Source organism: Perna viridis, chromosome 15 (assembly GCF_037379345.1).
Source record: "Perna viridis isolate PV_CMFRI_1.1 ecotype Kerala chromosome 15, ASM3737934v1, whole genome shotgun sequence".
In the NCBI taxonomy this organism is placed as follows: Eukaryota; Metazoa; Mollusca; class Bivalvia; order Mytilida; family Mytilidae; genus Perna; species Perna viridis.
This window is the reverse complement of record NC_142459.1, coordinates 13,334,745-13,357,394: the sequence shown is the minus strand read 5'-3', so window position 1 is coordinate 13,357,394 and position 22,650 is coordinate 13,334,745. Positions and strand designations below refer to the sequence as shown.

General features: G+C 32.2%; 2 protein-coding genes and 1 pseudogene across 3 annotated transcripts; all 3 read left to right on the top strand.

Annotated features, from left to right (window-relative positions):
* Positions 1 to 1,280: 1,280 nt before the first annotated feature.
* On the top strand, positions 1,281 to 7,299 carry LOC148597013 (uncharacterized). The gene is made up of 3 exons (XM_088563368.1): positions 1,281 to 1,354; positions 3,547 to 3,582; positions 6,929 to 7,299. The coding sequence occupies exons 1-3, from the start codon at positions 1,309 to 1,311 to the stop codon at positions 7,282 to 7,284; spliced, it is 438 nt and encodes a 145-aa protein (XP_088419494.1). The 5' UTR covers positions 1,281 to 1,308; the 3' UTR covers positions 7,285 to 7,299.
* A 70-nt stretch (positions 7,300 to 7,369) lies between these two features.
* On the top strand, positions 7,370 to 9,335 carry LOC148597012 (uncharacterized). 2 transcript variants are annotated; one of them, XM_088563363.1, is made up of 3 exons: positions 7,370 to 8,486; positions 8,664 to 8,894; positions 9,072 to 9,335. In XM_088563363.1, the coding sequence occupies exons 1-3, from the start codon at positions 7,646 to 7,648 to the stop codon at positions 9,302 to 9,304; spliced, it is 1,305 nt and encodes a 434-aa protein (XP_088419489.1). In that variant the 5' UTR covers positions 7,370 to 7,645; the 3' UTR covers positions 9,305 to 9,335. The 2 variants fall into 2 exon arrangements, with proteins under 2 accessions (XP_088419489.1, XP_088419490.1); XM_088563364.1 differs by having other exon boundaries at positions 8,664 to 8,699; positions 9,072 to 9,327.
* Positions 9,336 to 16,751: 7,416 nt separating this feature from the next.
* LOC148597011 (uncharacterized) lies at positions 16,752 to 18,706 on the top strand (annotated as a pseudogene).
* The last annotated feature ends 3,944 nt before the right edge of the window (positions 18,707 to 22,650 follow it).

The following is a 22,650-nucleotide window of genomic DNA, read 5'->3' as shown; positions in this document are numbered from 1 at the left end:
AATCTTTTGATACTTTAATTTTACATTTGTAAATTGATAATTATTATTTATAAATATAAATAAAACACTTTGAAAGTATTGATATTTGTAATTTGATTCGAGTGACGGACTTGTAAAATCAGGGTTGGTGGTTCTCCGTACACAATTGACAACTGGAATACACGATGTCCGAGCTGGGTGGGTGTTACACTCACATTTCACCGTGAAAAAATCCGACTGACATCGTGTTTCACCGACTAATACAGATTTAAAACTCTGACTTGAGTGTTAGAGAAACACAAGTCGCTGAGTGTAGTGTGTGCAAGTTTCTCAGTGATAATGGCCAGTTTATATAACACTTTGAAACACAAAATTTAATTGACTAAGTACAAAGCCTTTGATATAAAACAAATGCTTGACAACTTCAAAATTAACCGGAAAGGCAATGCAACTGGAAGTGACTGGCTTAACACTCTAATGTTTGTTTACGGGGCTATATTTTTAGCTTGACAGAAAACCAAAAATACTAATTATTTCATGATAAATTAGCATATGAAGAAGCCGAAAGGTCCGAATAAATCTAAACCAAAGCATTCTCTCGGAATGTTACATTCCTATGAGAAAACGGCATAACCGTAGATAAGTTAGAAGCAAAGAATGTACAGACTGTAACAGTCTTACAGTGTAGAGACGGTGTGCTACACACCTGAATGGTTATCTACAATACAGAAGAAGCGATAAAGTGTGTCGATGAACTCGCATAAATACTAAATGTTGACTGAATTGACCAATCAAAGCGACAATTTTTACTCATACATGTATGTTATTAACTCAATCTCATTCTCAAATACATTAACAGGGGATAAAAATTCCTAGAGCCCGACGTCCGGGACTAAAAAACTGCACCTCGGACTTGCCGTTTTTCAGTGAAATAAGTCTGTCAGGCATGGCAAATCTAAAAAAAATAAAAACTATTTTTTGAAAGATTTTGTTGTCATTATTTGGACTATGTTCCTCTATTCCCTGACTTATAAATAGTTATAACTTTATTTTTAGAATAGGTATTCACTAGATCAATCTATTGGTTAGCCATTCTCAAGTCTGAATCGCACCTGCGCTTGATCAGACACATTTTTTGACATACTACAAATTTTATTAATCGAGCACTAGAATGATAAAGATCAAATTTCGTTGATAAACTTTTGAGGAAAATATTATTGCTCAATTACAATTTCACGGTTAAAAAAACGCAGAAACAGAAAGGTGATGACAAGGCATCAGACCTGGAGACAGAATCAATTGATACTGTGTCAAAAAGCAAATGCAGAAATGAAAGAAGCAAAAGAATCTATTGAGATATTATATAAAAGACAAGGTAAGATAATAGGATGTATTACATGTATCATAGGACCAACTTGTTCAAAGAGTAATCAAGGGAACCAAGGTCATAGCGGTAATCAAAAGAATGTAATCCAGGGACAAAGACCAGACATGGAAAACAGACATACACAACAAAGGCATACACAACAAAGAACATAAAGTAACTCAAATCATACATACAAAGTAACAAAAGTAAATGAGCAACTCCTACTCTACTAAAAACTGGGAGCATGGACCAGGTGCACCATTAGCGTAAGCATCCTCTGCTTTTCTAGAAACACCCGCCGAGTTGCTCATAAAAAGTCAAGTCTGGGGTAGACAAACAAGGAAAGGAAAACTATGACCCGTTGAATAAATCAGTTTTCATGGTGCAGATGGATACACCATAACGATCCGCGAGTTCATGATGACGACCACAAAACTTCTGTAGTGATGACTTCAATCTTGTAGCAACATAACCCTGTTGTAATAGGCTGTAATACATGTATCATACGACCAACTTGTTCAAAAGAATCTATTGAGATATTATATAAAAGACAAGGTAAGATAATAGGCTGTAATACATGTATCATAGGGCCAACTTGTTCAAAAGAATCTATTGAGATATTATATAAAAGACAAGGTAAGATAATAGGCTGTAATACATGTATAATGGGGCCAAATTGTTTTACTTTAAAAAAAATAAAGGTATTTAGGAAAATTAGCAATGCCCACGGTATAAATAAGGGTAACACTTTGTCTAGAACACTACACTGGTAAAATATGTAGAATTAATAGTACTATACAGAGTGACTGAAACAGTACACACAGACAAAACAAACAGCATGAATCCCATTAATCCTAGGTGATCTGGGTAGATGAGTAATTCCTGCTTCTTGTAAGGCACCCATTGTGCTGATTGTTGATGGTCCAGTGAAAAAGGAATGATATAGATATCTGTATCTGGTGATATTAAGAATGTACAGGTCAATCAATTCATTCTTTTAATTGATGATGAAGTATTATTAAAATTTTGCCAACTGTCAAAATGAAAATTTGAAATATTAGGACTAAGGTGATCTGTAAGCTAATTTGTAATTACAGTTGACCATTTCAATGTGTTCTAACTATTACAGTGCTTTCCTTTAACCACTAGTCCAAAACCCGGGGCTAGTAAAAATTGATTTTGGCTAGTGAAATGATGTGTACTTTACTTGTTTCGGTTTAGTTGAATCCTATACAGTCCTCTATTATTCCGGCTAGTTATTGAAAATTTTGAAGAAAAGGGCAGAAATAATGACCTTTGACTCCATCTAGAGGTCAATTAGTTCGTCCTATTGCTCAATCATTACTATGGAAAGGCGTAGTGATAAATTGTCTAAGTATATACAAGATATGAAATAAATAGCTGTTTAGCTTCTTTTATGGCCTGATAGCACACCCACCATTCTTATCACCTCAATATAAATTGCTGATTTCGTACGTCTGTATGGTCCGTACATTTTTAAGTTCTATGGCCACTTTCATTCTGATGAAAACCTTTTAAACATTTGATTGCACTCCGTTAAATTTGAATGGTGTGTCCATCGTACTTGGCCCAACTGTTCAAAATGTAATCTGTGACAAATCCTAGTAAAATATTTTGTAAAGTTTTCAGTTATCATTGTTCAAATATTCACTGGACTCGTTTTCCAAACCAACAAACAATACAAAAGGAAAAAAGGGGAACAGCCAAAAAAAAAAAAAAAAAAAAAAAAAAAAAAAAAAAAAAAAAAAAAAAAAAAAAAACTATATTATTGCCTCACCTTGACTAAAGTTGTTTCCATTTATCTACAATACTGTTAGGTTTATCCAAATTCTGACATAGGACAAAAGTGTTCAGCAGGATGAGATCTATCTGTGGCCAAATATTTCTGTTATTCTGTTTAGCCATTTGTGGAGTTATTGACCTTTTTCGACATTTTTCACTTTTCTTAATGCTATTCCTTTCTAGTATTTTCTCCTCCGAAATTACTTAATGGAAGTCAGTGAAAGTTGATATGATTGTTCCTTAAGTATGAGCTTAAGGAATTAAAAACAAAACAAAAAAACATTGCAAACCTTCTTGAAATTTAAAATTCCAGATAAACATGAGATTTGTATAAGAATTTTACTAAGATATAGGGAAGTAGTACATATTATTACTTTAATGAATCATTTACTTTCCAGACGAACAAGAACAAATTTTACACTGGAATATGAGAGGTAGATAAATAATATTGCTTTATCGATCCAATAATACAACAGAAGAAATGACAGACAAAACCAAAGGAGAATCATATTTAAAAATCAAAAGACAACCAAATAAACAACCGCAGACTGATATACAATAGAAGAAATGACAGACAAAAAGGAATAAATGTGAATAGATAAACATCAAAGACAACAACATAAATAATGACAGACTGACAGACAACAGAGGAAATGACAAAAAAGGAGAATCATGAATAAACTTAAAAAACAACAAAATAAAAAAAAACAACAGGACTCACAACGGAGGAAATGACTGACAAAAAAGGACTGTAAAAGATAAACATCAAAAACAACAAAATAAAGATACAAAAAAGAAAACTACATCAGACAACAAATTCATTCAAAATAATTAAGACAAATATAAAAATAGAAATAACAAAGACAGTGCTGGTGCCAAAGAACAACAACAGTAAAGATGACAGACATAATTCAGACAACAACTTGCTCTATAAGCAGTTCTTATGACAGACAACAACTTACAACAGCATGCATTATGACAGACAACATATAATACCAACAGTAATTGTGACAGACAACAACTAACACTATCAACAGTAATTGTGACAGAAACTAACAACAACAGTAATTATGACAGACAACAAATACCACCAACAACAGCATTGAAGATAAATGTTACTAACATTAAATATGACAGTCAACAACTTACACAATTAAACTATCCACAGTAATTATGACATACAACAACTAAATTTAACAACTAATAATGACTGACATCAACTAACTTCATCGACAGAAATATGGCAGACAACAACTTGCACTGTCAACAGTAATATGGCAAACAACAACTAACCATTTCAAAAGTAATTTTAATTGACAACAAGTAACACTTCCAACAGTAAAAATAATTGAAAACAACTTGCACCAACAACAGTTATTATGACTGTCAACATTAAGGAAAGATAATAGCTAATACTTTCAAAAGTAATTACATGTATGTCAGACAACAACTTACACTATCAACAGATTATGCGACATAAACTTACAACAGTACTTATTATGACAGACAACAACTGACACCAACAATTGTAATTATGACAGACAGCAACTAATGCCAGCAACAGTAATTATGACTTACAACAACTAAATTCAACAACTGTAATAAAGACACACAACAACTTAGTTCAACAACTGTAATAATGACAGACAACAACTTAGTTCAACAACTGTAATAATGACAAACAACCAACACCATCAACTCTTATTTTGACAATGAACAACTTTCACTAACAACAGTAATTATGACAGACAACAACTAATGCCAGCAACAGTAATTATGACAGACAAAAATTAAATCACCAACAGTTACTTTGACGGACAGCAATTTTCAACAACGTAAATTATGACAGACAACAACTAACACCAACAGCACTATTGAAGATGGACAACAACTTACACCAACAACAGTAATTATGACAGACAACTAACACCAACAACAATATTGAAGACAGATAACGACTTTCACCCTCAACAGTTATTATGACAGCGAACAAATCACACAACCAACAGTTATTTTGACAGACAAAAACTAACACCAACAGCAGTATTGAAGATTGACAACAACTTACACCAACAGCAGTATTTAAGACGGACAACAAATTTCACCAACAACAGTAATTATGACAGACAACAAATCACACAACCATCAGTAATTATGATGGACAACAATTTCCACCAACAACAGAATTGAAGGCAGACAACAACTTTCGCCATCAACAGTCATTTTGACAGACCACAAACTAACACAATCAACAGTTTTTTTGTCAGACAACCACTCATTTCAACAACTGCAATACAAACATACAAGAACTAACCCCATCAACAGTTATTGTGACGGGCAACAAATAGCGCAAACAACTGTTATTGTAACAGGCAACAAATAGCACCAATCACTGTAATTATGACTGATAAAATTAACTTTTTCAACAGTAATAATGTCAGACAACAACTAACACTATCAACAGTAATTGTGACAGCAACTTTCAACAGCAGTAATAATGACAGACAACAACTGACACCAACAATGGTAATTATGACAGACAGCAACTAATGCCACCAACAGTAATAATGTCAGACAACAACTAACACTATCAACAGTAACTTTGACTGCAACTTTCAACAGCAGCAAAAATGACAAACAACAACTGACACCAAAGGTAATTATGACAGACAGCATCTAACACTTCCAATTGTAATTATGACAGACAGCAGCTAACACTACCAGTCAACAACTTAGACCAACAACATTAATTATGACAAGTAATAACTTACACCAACAACAGTAATTGTGACAGACAACAACTGACATCATCAAAAATTATTATGACAGACAATAACTAACACTGACAACAGTAATTTTGACAGTCAACAACTTAGACCAACAACAGTAATAATGACAGACAGCAGTTAAAACATTAACAGTTATTGTGACAGACATGAAGTAGTGCCATCAACAGTAATTAATTACAGGCAACAACTGACACTTACAACAGTAATTATCACAGACAAAAACTAATGCAGACAAAAGTAATTATGGTATTGTAAATAGAAATTTCAAACATTTAAAGATTTTAAAGAAGATTTAGAAAAGTAGAACGTAATCAAAACCTGAGTGGGACTAATAAATAAATAAAATATAATTTTGAATCATTATATATATCATTATCATTATTTTATTTGAAATCCCTTACGCCAGTCAAGTGAGAATGAACATTATTGTTAAGCAGTACAACATATGTGACGTCAAAAATTATGATAGACAACAACTAACACAATCGACAGTAATTGTGACAGACAACAGCTGACACCAACAACAGTAATTCTGACAGACAAAAACATACACCAACAACAGTTCATTTGACTGACAATTCAAATATTAAAAGAAGATTTAGAACATAATCAAAACCTGAATGGGACTAAATAACTGCAGTTTACATTTGTTAGGAAATACTATTTATGTCACTAAGATTGTATGTTGGGAATTGGTAAAATTTGTTTAGTTTTATGTATTCCAACAGACACAATAAAATCACTTAACACCAGTCAAGTGAGAATGAAATGAAAATTATCGTAAAGCAGTACAACATGCGTGACCTCATGTAGCACTCCACGAAAATATGGTCACAAAAGGAAACTTTGCAGCGCTTATAAAACTTATGTATTAAACTCGCTGCTCATCTCGTTAAAATAATATTGGACAATCTAATAATATTGAGGAATTAACATGTAAATTATCTAAATGATTAAATGTAAATTATTGAAATGTTAAATCTGATTTCAGAAAAACACAAAATGAATATAGAAGGATGGGAAAAAGAGGAAGCAATGTTTACGGTTACCAGGGCAACAAAATATGTGACCGAGTTGATTGAAAAGGAAGATGTTGTTGTAGTTACTGGAGGTGTTGGGTCTGGGAAGTCTTCGATAATACACCATGTGGCGCTGGAACTAAATAAAAAGAAAGGATATGATATTATTCTATCATTTTGTCCTGCCGATATCATACAAAACCGAGATATTAAGAAGAATCAGGTTTTTGTAGTAGATGATATCTGTGGGAAGAACTTTATTAACAAACAAGACTTGCAGACATGGTATGACAAGGCAGATGAGATTATTCAAGGATACAAAATTTAAGTCTTTGAAGATATTAACTGAACACTCATGTGATCTAGAATCAAAAGAGCATCAACTGACTCATGATGAAAGACTCAAAATGATACAAAAATACACAAATCTATCTGAGAATGATATATAAAGAAATTAGGTAAAATGTTGGACAAGTATCCTTATTTTCCTTTACTTTGTAAGATGTCAAAAGAAAAAACAGTCAAGGAAGTTACTGAAATTTTCAAATCTCCCATTAAAGGTATTATGAATGATATAAAAATAAGGATAGAAACCAACAAAATTGAGTTCTGTGCTTTAATTCTATGTGTACTGTTCAGTGATGGATTTGATGAAACATATATAAATCCTAGAAGAATACCAGAAAAAAATGAGACAGAAAGTTACTGACATAGTAACTAATTTCATAATAAATCTTGGCATTGAGATGGATAAAAAGCAGTTAAGAGATACATATAAACGACTTGATGGAACTTATGTCAAGAAAACAGGATCAGCGTACACAATAGCCCATGATAAACTGTATGATATGGTTGCTGTAATTTGTGGTCGTCAACATCCAGAACTTTTCATTACATATTCACCTTCATCATTCATAGCTGAAAAATTCAGATTTAAAAGTGTTTTTCCAGGTCAAGATCCAGAACAAGATGATTCATATTTGTATTTATCAGAAGAAGATGAACATCTTTACTTTGACAGAATTTTCAAAGGTCTCAAAGAACAAGATGGAAAATCCTTATTTTACAACCAACAATTAAAAAAACACAGTTTTCAAGACAAATTGATGAGATACATGGAACAGAACAAAGAATCATGTAAAACATTATTTCTTGAATTAGATGATAAATGTATGAACAGTGTAATCAAAGATCATGTATTCATGCATTCCTATCATTATATTACTACACCACTGATTGAAGCATCAAAGATAGGTTTTTGTCAATTAGTTAAATATCTCATTTCTATAGAATGTAATTTAAACAAAAAAGATAGTTATAGAAGAACATCATTGTTCTATAGTTGTATAAATGGTCATCTTTTTATACTTAAACTGTTAATAACTAAAGGTGGAAATATTCAGGAAGTAATGAATGAACATAAAGATTTATTGTATAGAGTGTGTGAGAAAGGTCATACTGATATTATAGAACTGTTAATAACTGAAGGTGCTGACATTCAGAAAGCTTTGTATTATACATGTCGTTATGGTTATCTTAATTTTGTAAACCTATTAATAACTAAAGGAGGAAATATTCAGGAAGTAATGAATAAACATAAAGATTTATTGTATGAAGTATGTTGGAGAGGTCATACTGATATTGTAGAACTGTTAATAACTGCAGGTGCTGACATTCAGAAAGCTTTGTATTATACATGTAGTAAAGGTCATTTTAATATTGTAAAACTGTTAATAACTAAAGGTGGAAATATTCAGGAAGTAATGCATAAACATAAAGATTTATTGTATGAAGTGTGTAGGAGAGGTCATACTGATATTGTAAAACTGTTAACTAAAGGTAGAAATATTCAGGAAGTAATGAATGAATATAAATATTTATTGTATGATGTGTGTAGGAGTGGTCATACTGATATTATAGAACTGTTAATAACTGAAGGTGCTGACATTCAGGAAGCTTTGTATTATACATGTCTTTATGGTCATCTTAATATTGTAAACCTATTAAAAACTAAAGGGGGAAATATTCAGGAAGTAATGAATGAACATAAAGATTTATTGTATGAAGTGTGTGAGGAAGGTCATACTGATATTATATGTCAGTTAATAACTAAAGGTGCTGACATTCAGAAAGCTTTGTATTATACATGTCTTTATGGTCATCTTAATATTGTAAAACTGTTAATAACTAAAGGTGGAAATATTCAGGAAGTAATGAATGAACATAAAGATTTATTGTCTGATGTGCGTAATGAAGGACATACCGATATTTTACAATTGTTGTTAGATAGAAATGCTGATCCATCACAGGTGTTGGGATCGAACACCTTTAGAAGTAACATACAATGAAACTCTCAGAAACCTTTTAAAGAGTCACATAAAATATTGATTACTATTAGTCAGATCTCTATAAATTATACATTTTTTTTTCACCAGAATCTAAATATCTTTTTAATTCTAAGTATTTGACATCACTTGGGGGATCTTGTTTTATTCAACTCAGTGTTTCGAATGAGAAAAATAGATTTTTTTCATGTTGGTGTAATATTTTTATATCTGATAATTGACAACACTTGTGGGGTCTTGTTTTACTCAGTGCATTTCACTGAAACAGAAAATGCAAATATTTTTAAGATTTGATGAAAAAAGTTGTATTTTTTAAATTTTCTGTAAATAGCTCTTTGTAATGTAATGTGTAGGTGATTTATAATTCTGTTTTAATTTATATTTATTTCATTATCAAACTTTTTTATTGTAAATAAATCTCTGTAATGTACACTGTAGGTGATTTATTGTTCTGTTTTAGTTGTTTTAGTTTTTAATACATGTACTTGTAATTTCTGTGATAGTTCTATATAAATGTCACCAACTTATTGAGTTCTTTTTTCAGTGCATTCACTTTAAAGTATTGCTCTATTTGTTGGTGATGTATTGTTTAAAGTTTTCATCTACTTTGTAATTTCTGTGATGGTTTTATATAAAGTTATGATTTCACTTTTACATTTTTTTCCTTAATTTTATAATTACATTTCTACATAAGTACATTGATCAATATTTCTTCTGCAAATAATTTGTTTTTTTATTATTAAAATGTCACCAACTAATTGAGTTCTTTTATTTATCATCAGCACATTCACTTTAAAGTATTGCTCTATTAAAAAACCATGCAGAGATCTGTGTTAACTGCCTAGTAATTAAAGTGTTACTTGGATGTACAAATTTTATATGAAAAATTTGTATACTTTATTTACTGGTTTTCAAACCTAAATAGTTGTGTTCAAAATATTTACATAAATGATTTTTAGATTGAACTATACTTAACTGCCTTTTTCAAGGCACTTCAATCAGTACACTGTACACAAAGGACCAGAGCTCTAGGGGTCTATGTGCACTGTCTAATTGACCTGTTATATACACCTGTCTGTCCGTCTGTTAAATACATCTTAAAGTGAACACATATATGTAGCGATGTTTTGTTATTTGTCTACACCATCTGTACACCATACAGACACGAAGGACATATTCGTCAGAGCATGTTTTAGGATGATCCCATTTGTCTTATGTATCAGTCACAACAGATCAAATGATCACTTAATATGTCTATCATATACACCAGTGTGATAAAGTATCAAAGCTAGGATCACTTTATTTTTCAAAGTCACAACAGATCAAAGAGTCCCCTGAAATTTCTATCTAATGCGCCAATGTGGATCATGTAATTCATCTAAATGAAAAGAGATCGACAGGTCACCACATTTGACTAATACACCAAAGTCACATCTGTTCAAATGGTTACCCCATATGTTTATCTAACGCACAAGTGTTGCAACATTTCATTCAACTAATGCTTATCTAGCACGTCAATAAAAATATCTTACTGTCTTTGACATGAATCACAAAATCTATGTAATACCATAACCGTCTGACCAACATCCTGGTCTTTGCCCCTGGATTCTTTTGATTACTACTTTAGCTTTGGTTCCCTTGAGTACTCATTAAAATGTCAACTTGAAAATTTGAGAGAATACCCACGTGACAGTTATAACAATTCGGAACAAGTAAAATGCACTCCACAGCTTAACAGAACTTTAAAAGCGAGCAACAAACATTCAATGATGTTGAAAGAGTAATCAAGGGAACCAAGGTTATAGGGTAATCAAAAGAATGTAATCCAGGGACAAAGACCAGACATGGAAAACAGACATACACAACAAAGAACATAAAGTAACTAAAACCATACATACAAAGTAACAAAAGTAAATGAACAACTCGGACTCCACTAAAAACTGGGACCATGGACCAGGTGCACCGGTAGGGTAAGCGTCCTTGAAGATACAAAGTGTAAAAGATCCTTACTGTATATTAAAGTTGGTATTACAAGTTAACTTCCTGTCAGAGTGAAATCAGGCTCTCAGTGTTTTGTGGTCAAAGGTATAATTTGCATTGACTTCATTTATGAGGACTCCCTCTAAAAGCAATTTATTTATGCTACAAAAAAGCTTACCAGGAAAGTTTAGGGTATACAGATTCTACAAAGATATCTAACGGCGTGTCCTCCAAAGAAAAAAGCAACAATTACTGCTCATTTTGTCTGCCCGTTATAGCCCAGTTTATTCCAGTTTTACTTCTTTTGACTTCGATGAAAGGGGCTGATGATATTGTTTATGTAAAATGCTATTTTTAAGATTTGTGTGCGTCAGATTCAATGCGCTATACTCATAATACTGACAACTTATATTATTGATTTAATAAAGGTTCTCTGAAAAAATATCTGAGCAGCAATTACGACTAAAAATAATTCGAACTGCATCAAATGTAAATCAAATAAGAAGGAAACTATTAATTGTCGTATCATGTATAATGTAAGGACTGATCATTAGTCATCCCAAAAGCTATAGAGAACGCCGGAAGCGGCCTTGATCAAATACAAAAGCGTATAAACTGTAGAATTTGTTTTTGACGCATTGAGCTAATAATTTAACGTAGGTGTGATAAATATTTTATAGATATTTGCCTGTTGATAATAGACTAATTTTATTATGCAATAGTTGCAACATATAAGAAAAGTCTACCTGCTAACCCTTTCTTGTTAATTGCTTGTGTATAACAGGAAATTAATATTGGAAATATTAACTAATATATGTAAATGCGCGTTATTTATATTGCACCAAATCCAATATAAAAGCACCACTTAAAAGATTATATAAATACGGAGAATACAAATAATTACAACGTATAATAAACTGGTCAGAACTAATCAACAAAACAAAAAAAAAAGTTACGATAAATGGTTATTCAGCTTTGTTGGTTTTCCTCACGTGATCTATATGTATGTGCTCACAGTTATGTTTCGTGAATACATAACCTCTACAAATTTTATAAAAAAATATGAGAATATGTCTCATGAAAAGTATGGATACATAAATGTATAGACATAAAATAGAACGTATAGTAAATGCATGTGAATGCAAAACCCTTTTTGCAATGGATTTAGTTTGATGAACGTATGATTCGTCACGTGGTTAGGGATTATAAAAATCATTTGAATTATAAATTAAGAAAAAGCGATGCAACGTCAACGGCTAGTCGCAACAATACAATACCTTATGATTACTTCGTTGACGGCTAGACATTTCCGATATTACACCTTCATTTATGTGATTTGAAATTATATGAAAAACTCGCGGTTGTGATTGGTTTGTTGTGTGATTGTGCAATATAATAAAACTGGGAGCATGGACCAGGTGCACCGGCCGGATATGCGTCCTATGGTTTTTTTTTTAAATACCCGCCGAGTTGCTCATAAAAATCAATTCCGGTTTAGAAAAAATAGGAAAGGAAAACCGTGACCCGTTGAATAAATCAGTTTTCATGGTGCAGATGGGTACACCATAGTGATTCAAGAGTTCATGATGAAGACCATAAACCTTCAGTAGGGATAATTTTAATCTTGTAGCAACTGTTCCAGAAGCCTATTTATTACAGTTCTAGCACGATACAAAAAGTCTGCGTAGTTTTTATAAGTTCTGACATAACGTATGAATTGTGATATGAACACTCCATACACAGGTGCTGAAGGGAAGTTGCCAGAGATGAAAGAAAAGATGACAAATCTGAATGAAAAGTCATCACGTTTGCCGTAGAGTTTGGTCAGAAATTTTCCTTTACCATCGATTTCTAAGTGTAGGTCAAGATATGAGGCTGACTTCACAATGTCTGTAGTATCTTTTATCTCAAATTATTTGGGGTAGATGCGAGGTATCAAGTCCCGAAATTCGGATTGTTTAAAGATAAAACGTCATCTATATAGCGGAAACTGAGATTAAATGATCTTCAAATCTTCGCGAATCCCTTCTTAATTTTAATATAAGGTACGAAAACAGCAACATTATCTCATTTAACTGAAATATAACTAAAATGGCAATCGAGGCGATTCAAAGCCAATCGAACTCTGAGAACAAAAAACGTCACTAGTAATGAGAACATTTGTTTTCACACCGGTCAAGCAGTATGGAAATTGAAGCAAAATTAGTGAAACTAAGATTTTGGATGAAATTTTGCCAAATACATTTAAGCTTGGTAATGATTTCGATTTTGTAACTATTTAAACATAAATATCCTAGTTAATCGTCTTTTTTTTTACTTTATTATCGGGATTGAGTTTAATATCTTTAATGTTAAGTCAATTGTTTTTTTTTTTTTTTTTTTTTTTTTTGTTTTTGGCTTAAAGCAGGACTAACAATATATAATTCTCAGGTTAACAGACCCGAATGTCCAGTTATTAATAAACACTGTTCCGTATCCACTGATCAATGTTTGTCAGATAATGACTGTAGAAATGGCAAGTAAGGCTCTATACCTTTCTTGATATATTCTGTTATTGACTGTATACAAATTACTCCAATTCAAACGAAAAACCAAAAGTAATAATATTTTTATGTACAATTATTTTGTTTAATTACAAATGTAATATGGTAACAATAAGACTTTTAGCTGAGTTTTTAAATTGCTAAAATGCAATGAAACTTCGTCAGTTCCCTGCAGATGTAAGTTAGCTAATAATCTTTTTCAATTGAATAGGCTATTTAAAAATGTCGGCATTTATTGCATGTCACTTTTTGTAGCAATGAAATTTCTTTTCCACATTGTTTAAACACCATTAGAGTAATTATTCTATAAAAATCAAAAAGTTTATTTGAAATGTATTAAAAAATTCTGTTCAGGTAAAATATGTTGTGTGCCTCTGTAGTAAGTACTGGTTGTCCCAGAGGTATTGCCTTTATAATGAAATGATACATTATACATATTTACATGAAATGTCCAACTGTACGACTTTGATCATTACTACAGGTAATGTGTGTTGCTACAACAGATCCTGTGGGAGATCATGTCAGAGGCGAGTAACACCAAGCAGACCAAACGGTAGATAAATACCTGTATTACAATTTATCACAATAAAGTCTATCAAGGTTGAAACATATGCCTTTGTATCGCGTTAATCACATATCAAAACTATTTTTTCTAAACAACACTCCAGCTAAGAATACTGCAAAATGCAATTCGTTGTTTGAAAACCTTCATTTCTTTAATTTTTATATTGTCTTTAAAATTAATGGAAGCGTATATGGGACACAAGAAATTAAGTCTTGTTGCAAATAAATCGGAATCATGAGTTATATTTAATACAGCAATCTTGAACCAATTATCATGACGACTTTTACATGTAAACGAGTTTGCAATACAATGTCGACATGATTACTTAATGCAAACATGTTGATTCTAATGTCGGAATAATGTAGATAAATTTTCGGCACAATGTGGACATGCTTTTTTTTAAGTGAAAATAATGTAAAGAAAGTCGACAAGTTGAATTCTATTCCAATAGTAAGTCACTCTTTTTATTTGAAGAATCCATAAATTGTGTTGACCTTCGAAAATGCTATCGTGACTATATTCCGCCATAAGTATAATATGGAAACGCATATGGTACACCCCTTGTAAGGATACTTTGTGGCAAATAAGTCAGAATGATAAGTTATATTGTGTGTTATAAGCTGGAATCGAATCACTGTGTAAAAGATAACATGTCGGAATGATGTAGAAAAAAATGAATTACAATATCGACTTGCTAATATTAATGTAATGACATATTAGTAAGCTATAAGAAAATAATACCTGTCAACAAATTGTAGATTTGTTATTTCAAGATATTTTGGACAACACTTCACCACTTATGAATATGCATATGGAATCAGTTGTTAAAACAATGGAGTTACAAATGTATTGAAGTCTCGTGTCTAAAAATTCAATACTTGCCGTGATGTATTTCTTCGTTTGTAACACAAATTTGGAAGGAAAGATAAAACAAAAGTTTATTTAAGGAAATTATTACTATCTCCAATTTTAAATTGAAATGGAGTACACATATCACAGAAAGTCCTTTACAGTAAATCATTTTCCTTTCTTATATACTGTACTACCTTCAAAAAAGTTGTCTAACATTGTGTAATACATGTACCTTTAATTCCATGTATTGGTGGAAAAAAAGTATCTATTGACTATGGAAACGCATATGGTACACCCCTTGTAAGGATACTTTGTGGCAAATAAGTCAAAATAATAAGGTCGGTTGTGCGTTATAAGCTGGAATAAAATTATCATGTTGTTACCATAGCGGGAGTGTAAAAGAGTCAAAGGTGAGGAGTTTTGTTGTGTTTTGTTTTGTTTTTAGGATTTGGGATATAGCAGTCGCGGGTCTTTAAAAAAATAAAAATGGGGGTTCCAGTAAAAGAGAGGTTTCGAGAAAAAACGGACGATTTTGGGAGCTAATTTTCGGCAATTTTTACGTGATTTTTACATATACTATGAAGAAAAAAAGGGTTCCGACCCCCGGACCCTCCCCCTGGATCCGCCAATGCCTAGTGTTGTATCATCAATAAATACTTAGCACAATCTCGATAGAGATCATTGATAGAAAAACATGTCAAGACAGTTATTGTTTGAATGGAAGGGAAATGAAAAGTATTTTTTTCCCGACAAGTTGAACCAAATTTGGTTTAAATCAGTCGGACTTTTAGATTGTGAGAGCCTTTCTATTTTTAGTCCGCACGATTATCTTGGTCAGAGGTCGGAATAACCGGACACATGTAATTTAAAACAATAACAATAATTTATCATATCACTGTAGCCATGGACTTCTGATCATATTTCATCATCTTTACGCCATTACATACCTGTAAAAGTTTATATGTAAATACATATGATGAAGTGTAAGAAAGGAACTCGCAAAAGATGGCAAAAGATAGTCATTTTAATTTGGGTTTTAAAAGTTAAGTAGAATAATATTTCAAAAAAACTCTGCTGTTTGTGAGCACTCTGCAGGCCGAAGTACAAGTGCAAGTGGGTAATCATACTTGAGCTGAGACCAACAGGTGACGGTGCTTAATTATGGACTCATATCTTACAGAGTTCCTCACATGCATTAGGTCATATATTTGAGTTTTCAATGAAAAAATGAATGTGTCCTTCTCGTGACCAAAGTACACCGAGGAGTAATAATAGTCATTAGAGTACAGTGGTCATTAAGGGACGGTGCTAAAAGAACATCCTTTTATCATTTTCTGCTTCAACTTGCTTAATATGCGAACACATAATACACACATTGAACACTAAAAAAACAAACAAACAATCGACCGAATAGAAGTTTTTGCTGTTATTCGCATGTTTAAATTGAATATCTCTATTTCACCTGCTCGGTCAACTGCAGTCTAATAAATTTTTGAAAGTGTCGAACAGAATGGAAGGAAGCCATATTTTAAAGGTAACAAAGGTAACGTTGAAAGTAAAATAGAAATATGTTGCATGCATGGAACACCAGATCAACATACTAGCAATTAAACTACTAAGAAGTAATTAGACGATCCGAACTTTAAGGCCGCCACAAGGATTAAAATGATCAAAATTTATCCTTTTCAGAAAAATATACAGAATGTCGAATTTTGAAAATCGTTTTGTAGATTGACATGGTTTGAGGCAGGGATTTTTATTACTGAAGCAAATATGATCAGGTGATGGTCATCTACAATTTTTGTATTTTTTATGCTGATTCGAAATCCAAGATGGTCGGCATACATAGATATGTATATGCTACCTTGATTTTCATTTTATTTCGACCGAACGCTATGTTTAGACTTTCAAAAAACCTTAAATAAACGTCTAAAATGTTCAAATTTCAATACAGTCGTTCCTTTTTTACCCATGCTTTCTACAGAAAATTACCAGAACATGTCCCGGGTGTGGAACCCAGAAGGCCCAGAAATGTATTTTTGATCGGGCACGGATGTCCGGAAAGGACTCTTGTCACATATATTTATATGATTTTTGCCGCTGTATATATTGATTATATATACTATTCTGAAAATCTCAAAAAAGCCTTTGTTAGGAATTATAAAGGTTTTCGTCATTGCTTTTTGCAACAAATTAATCATTACAACATAAGTGTTATTTCAGTTTTATGTTTCAGGTTCTGTGTTGTCTCCTTTGTGTCGGTATGCATAATGTAGCAGGTATTCCGTACCGAGGTGACGATGCTGCTGTGCCTGATTAAGTCCGATACTATCACCATTTATGTTACACGTCCCTTCAGATTTGTGGATTTCTTTTGTTTGTTCACGGTACATTTAAGAGTTGTTCAATGTTAAAGAGACTTAAGAGAAGATTACATCTCAGACGGCGTAATAACCTGTCACCATTAAATACAGTTGTATGGACCATCTTGGCTTTACACTAGAATGGCATGGCTGATGCCGGTTACAAAACTATGTGGAGGACTCTAAACATAGGCTTTGGCCTTTGTGTTACGCAAAAAAGAGTCAGGCTCTGCCTAAGAACAACAGACCAACAGGGTGTACTTGATAGATCGCGCTGAGTTCTTCGAAGGAGAGTGTACTACATTACTGGACCAAACTATCTGATTCATGTCGATGGTTACGATGAATTAAAACCCTACGCCATAGCTACACATGGGGCGATCGATGGATACTCTCGTAAAATTTTATGGTTGATAGTCCTTCTAACAATAACCCGAGATATGTTGGGTACTGGTATCTTATTAATTGGATCAAACAAAGGAAGATGTTTCCAAGAGTTGTTCGATCGGATGCAGGAACAGAAAACGTCACAATTCTGGATTTACAAAAACCGTTGCGATATAATCATAATGATGATATGGCGGACAAAACTCTTTTTTCATCGGCAGGTCAGTTGGAAATCAACATATGGAAAGGTTTTGGGGTAGCCTTAAAACGTGTTTCACCCAGTTTTGGAGAAATCGTCTCCAGGATTTCCAAGATACAGGGGTTCTTAATGGATCATGTCTAGTACATAAAGAATGTGTTCGATTTTGCTTCCTCTCCGTTATCCAATATCAACTGGACATGTTTGCGGAGAACTGGAATTCACCAAGAATAAGAAAACAACGTGCTGAAGTTTTAACGCCAAGTGGTATTCCAAATATGTTATACTATCAGCCAGAGATCTTTGGTGGAAGGGACTGTTCGTACCTTTTACCGTACAATTGACAAGCTTATGGACCAATATACAAATAATTTTCCAGAGCGTGACTGTAGCAATGAATTTATGTTCATTGTCGAATTGCTTACCGGAAAAAGAAGGGATCAGTTCCCCACCCTCACTTCATACGCTGATGCCTAGCTTTTGTTTCGGACATTGATTGCGGCCTTGTCAGATTGAAATTTTGCTAAATATATTTTTCATGTGTTTTGCAAGAAATACATCCCCAAATCTCACTACGGTACTATGTAGCCAATGTCATTGAGAAATGGCACTGTACAATATTTTTTTTTTGTAGTCGATGGCTTTTTTCCTGGTTGGATGAAGACAATAGGGGAATATATATATGCACAGACTATTATGAGCATTAGGGTCAAACACATTTCTTGACAGGATCACCGGTGAGAATCACGAAGTTGTCCGAATTTCCTAGGGGCGGGGTTCTGGGCGTGATCCCCAAGAGAAATTTGAAATATTAAACCTCAAACCCTGCATTCTGAGGGTTTCTTGAATTATTTTTGATCAATCTTTAAAAATTGCAATTCTCTAAAGGGGACCCTTCCAAAGGGTCATTGTGGATTATATTCGCATAAAAATGAATCACTGAATACATAATTATACTAAAAGGGGGTGCCGTGAGATGTTTCAGCCTTTAAACAACAGCCTTTTCCTACTAAAATCGTAAGAAATGTGAAATAAAGTGTATGTGTATTATCCACTATTATAGAGACATACATGGCAAAATGGACGAAAAAAAGTGTTTACTAATATTGAAAAAATGATTTTTTGATATTTCGGATATTTTATTTTAATATTACGAAATATTGTTTTTTAATATTACGAAATATTGTTTTTTAATATTACGAATTATTTTTTCAATATTACGAATTCATTTTTTTTAATATTTCAAATTTGATGTATAATATTACAAAATCATTTTTGATATTAAATATTCAATTGAATTTCTGATATTAAACAAATTGATATTACAAGTATGAATTAAAAAAAAAACGAACTAGATGGAGGAATTTAGATTATGAAGAAATGTTGGACACAGCATGTGATTTTGACAATAATTAAAGTAAACACAAAATTAAGATATATAATTAGACAAAAGAAAAAAATAATATATACATACTTGATACAAATGTGTGGCCCCATTGATACATAGTATATTTTGCATGCACTTAAACCATCCTTTTATTGAGTTGGTCCTAGTAGTATAGTTTGATTAAATTCAAAACCATTTTACTGACTAGAAACTAGAAAAATGCTTTGTCTCCTCTCCTTTTGGCTCATAATTTCTCCAGCTTTTGAATGATGACCCTTCAAAATCAATTCCAGTATAACTTTAATGACAATGAATCTTGTTATAAAATTTCATTGATTTCATTACACATATACTTAAGGCTTAAAAGCAATATATGAAAAGGAAATGCTTTATAATAAATATCTCAATGTCAAAAATGATAAAAATTGGGGAAAAAATAGAACAAAAAGGAATTTAATAAATAAACTGAAAAGAAAATCTGAAAATGTTTATTTTCAAGAAAGATGTTGGGGAGGCTATAAACAGACTGATTTTTGAAAACCATCAAACTATATTTCTCCAAAAAATCAAAAGGTACACAAAACAAAATTATATTACAAGAAGAAAATGAGATTATAACAAAAAAGTCTCAGAGGTATTTAAAGACTTTTTTGTAAATGTTGCCTAAGAAATAGGTAAAGATTATAATTTTGATTAGAGTAACTACCCAAGCCTTCAGAAGATTGAAAAAAAGGATTTAAAGAAACTTTGAATTTGTTCCAACAAATGAATCTTTTGTATCAAAGGTCATTGACAAATTTAATGTGAAGAAAGCAACAGGAATTGATAAAATATCAGTTAAACTCATGAAATATGGCAAACCATCCTTAGTGCCAACAATAATAAACTAGTTAACCATTCAATAGAAACTTCAATATTTCCAAGCAGACTAGAAGAGGCACAAATCACTCCATTATATAAAAAGAATGACCCTTTTACAGAGAGCAACTACAGACCAGTCAGTTTACTGCCTATTCCTTCAAAAATATTCGAAGTTTTAGCTAATCAGTTGTCTACTTTCTTTGAAACTATTTTTGATAAATTTTATTTGCATTTCGAAAAGGCCATGGTTGTCAAATAACATTATTAAGGTTATTAGAAGACTGGAAACAGGCGTTAGATAATAATGAATATGTGGCAGCATCTCTTATGGACCTGTCAATGACACATGATATTTTAATTTGTAAGTTATCAGACTATGGTCTTAACAAAAAGTCTACTGACATTTTATTATCATATTTGTCAGGGCGTAACCACAAATAAAGATTGGCTCTTGTGTCAGTAGCTGGGCAAAATTCAAAAGGGGGTTCCGCAAGGATCAATTTTGGGTCCTTTGCTGTTCAACGTGCTTATAAATGACATTTTCTATGTTATTCATAAAGGAGATTTATACAACTTTGCTGATGACAACACAATATCTTTTCATTCGCCAAATTTTAATGAAGTAATAGATGTACTACAATCAGAAAGTACTATTTTGATAAACTTGTTTCACTTTAATTGTATGCAAGCAAATCCTAAAAAGTTTCAGGCCATAGCTGTTGGCAAAAAGACTTTCGATAAAACACCCACTTTTGATACTGGATCTGCAAAAATAAGCTGTGATGAAACTGTAAAATTATTCGGAGTAGACATAGACTTTAAACTAAATTTTAATTCCCATATACAAAATTTGTGTAAAAAGGCTGTGCAACAGGTAAATATTTTAAAAAGAATAGGTAAAAGCTTGGGCAAATTAAATCAACTAACGATATTTCACACATTTATACAGTCAAATTTTAACTTTTGCCCACTATCATGGCATTTTTGTTCAGAAGTTGATTCTCGAAAAATTGAAGATAATACAGGAAAGGGCTCTAAGATTTGTTTATGAAGACTATATTTCAACATATGAAGATCTTTTAATCAAGGCAAAAATGCCAACAATGTATATAAAAAGAACAAGAACAATGGCAATAGAAATATTTAACTTAACAATTTAGCATCTCCTGTCTTATCAAATCTTGTTGAAAAGAAAGACCGCAAGTATAATTTTAGATACACAAATTTATTGCAGATTCCAAGTTTGGAAACTACTAGCTATGGTAAGAGATCTTTCAGGTATGCTGCACCTGCTCTTTGGAATTCATTGCCAGAATCTTTCATGCAAATTTCAAATTTTAATCAGTTCAAAAGTCAATTATCTTTCTGGAATGGTAAAGAATGTACTTGTCTTGTATGCAAAAAATCAGACTAAAACTTTCTTACTGATGCAGCATACCAACCATACTTACTACATTTTTTTTGGTTCAGTTTTATTAATTTTTTTTAATTACTTTGTTTTAGTTGCACGGTAGGTTTATTCCTTATCTGATTATTATTTTATTCTTTAGCTAGTAGTAGTAATAATTTTGTTTAGTGTTTGTATGCTTCAAGTGCTTATATTCTCATACCATATTACTGACTGATATAATTATTTGTTCTTTATGTTTGTCTAAATGTCTTCTGTGTGTATATGTACGTCTTGTTTTACTTACCTGCATGATTATGTATGACTGTAAATATCATGTTTATCGGTTCAAAAGCTTAAAAGAGCTTATGTTTAATGTTTTCATGTCTTGCCGACTTTATTTCTATGTCTATGTCTATGGGTTGTATCATCCATACCAGACAGAGTTACGCTGAAATTGATAAGCCCAATTTTGATAATGTCACACCAGAATTTGTCTCTTGTTGAGTTGATACTAGAGCATGATGATATTATGTGTATACAACGATTATCGTAAAAACAGTCATATTGATAGCACAAGGTTCTACGAGTATCACGCAAAGGTTTAAAAAGATCACACAACGAGATGGCGAACCTACACTGCGTTGTGAGGCGACTATGCTTCATTGATATTGTCAAGCACGATCAGATTCAATCAAAACTCGCTGCCGGATTCTAGTCTATCCAGAAAATATTTTTCGTCCTCAGAATCTACTTTGTTTTTAGAATTCGTTTCCATAGTGGTGTTGATGGAAAATCACTTTTTCTGACTAGATTGTCAACAAA

What these genes read in the sequence shown, in the direction of transcription:
- LOC148597013 (XM_088563368.1), top strand. Translation starts at nt 1,309, where the DNA reads ATGAAAGAAGCAAAAGAATCTATTGAGATATTATATAAAAGACAAG. An exon ending in GATATTATATAAAAGACAAG is followed by an intron (nt 1,355 to 3,546) that starts GTAAGATAATAG and finishes TTTACTTTCCAG; the next exon opens with ACGAACAAGAACAAATTTTA. An exon ending in TTTACACTGGAATATGAGAG is followed by an intron (nt 3,583 to 6,928) that starts GTAGATAAATAA and finishes ATCTGATTTCAG; the next exon opens with AAAAACACAAAATGAATATA.
- LOC148597012 (XM_088563363.1), top strand. Translation starts at nt 7,646, where the DNA reads ATGAGACAGAAAGTTACTGACATAGTAACTAATTTCATAATAAATCTT. An exon ending in GTATTATACATGTCGTTATG is followed by an intron (nt 8,487 to 8,663) that starts GTTATCTTAATT and finishes CATGTAGTAAAG; the next exon opens with GTCATTTTAATATTGTAAAA. An exon ending in AGAACTGTTAATAACTGAAG is followed by an intron (nt 8,895 to 9,071) that starts GTGCTGACATTC and finishes TAATAACTAAAG; the next exon opens with GTGCTGACATTCAGAAAGCT.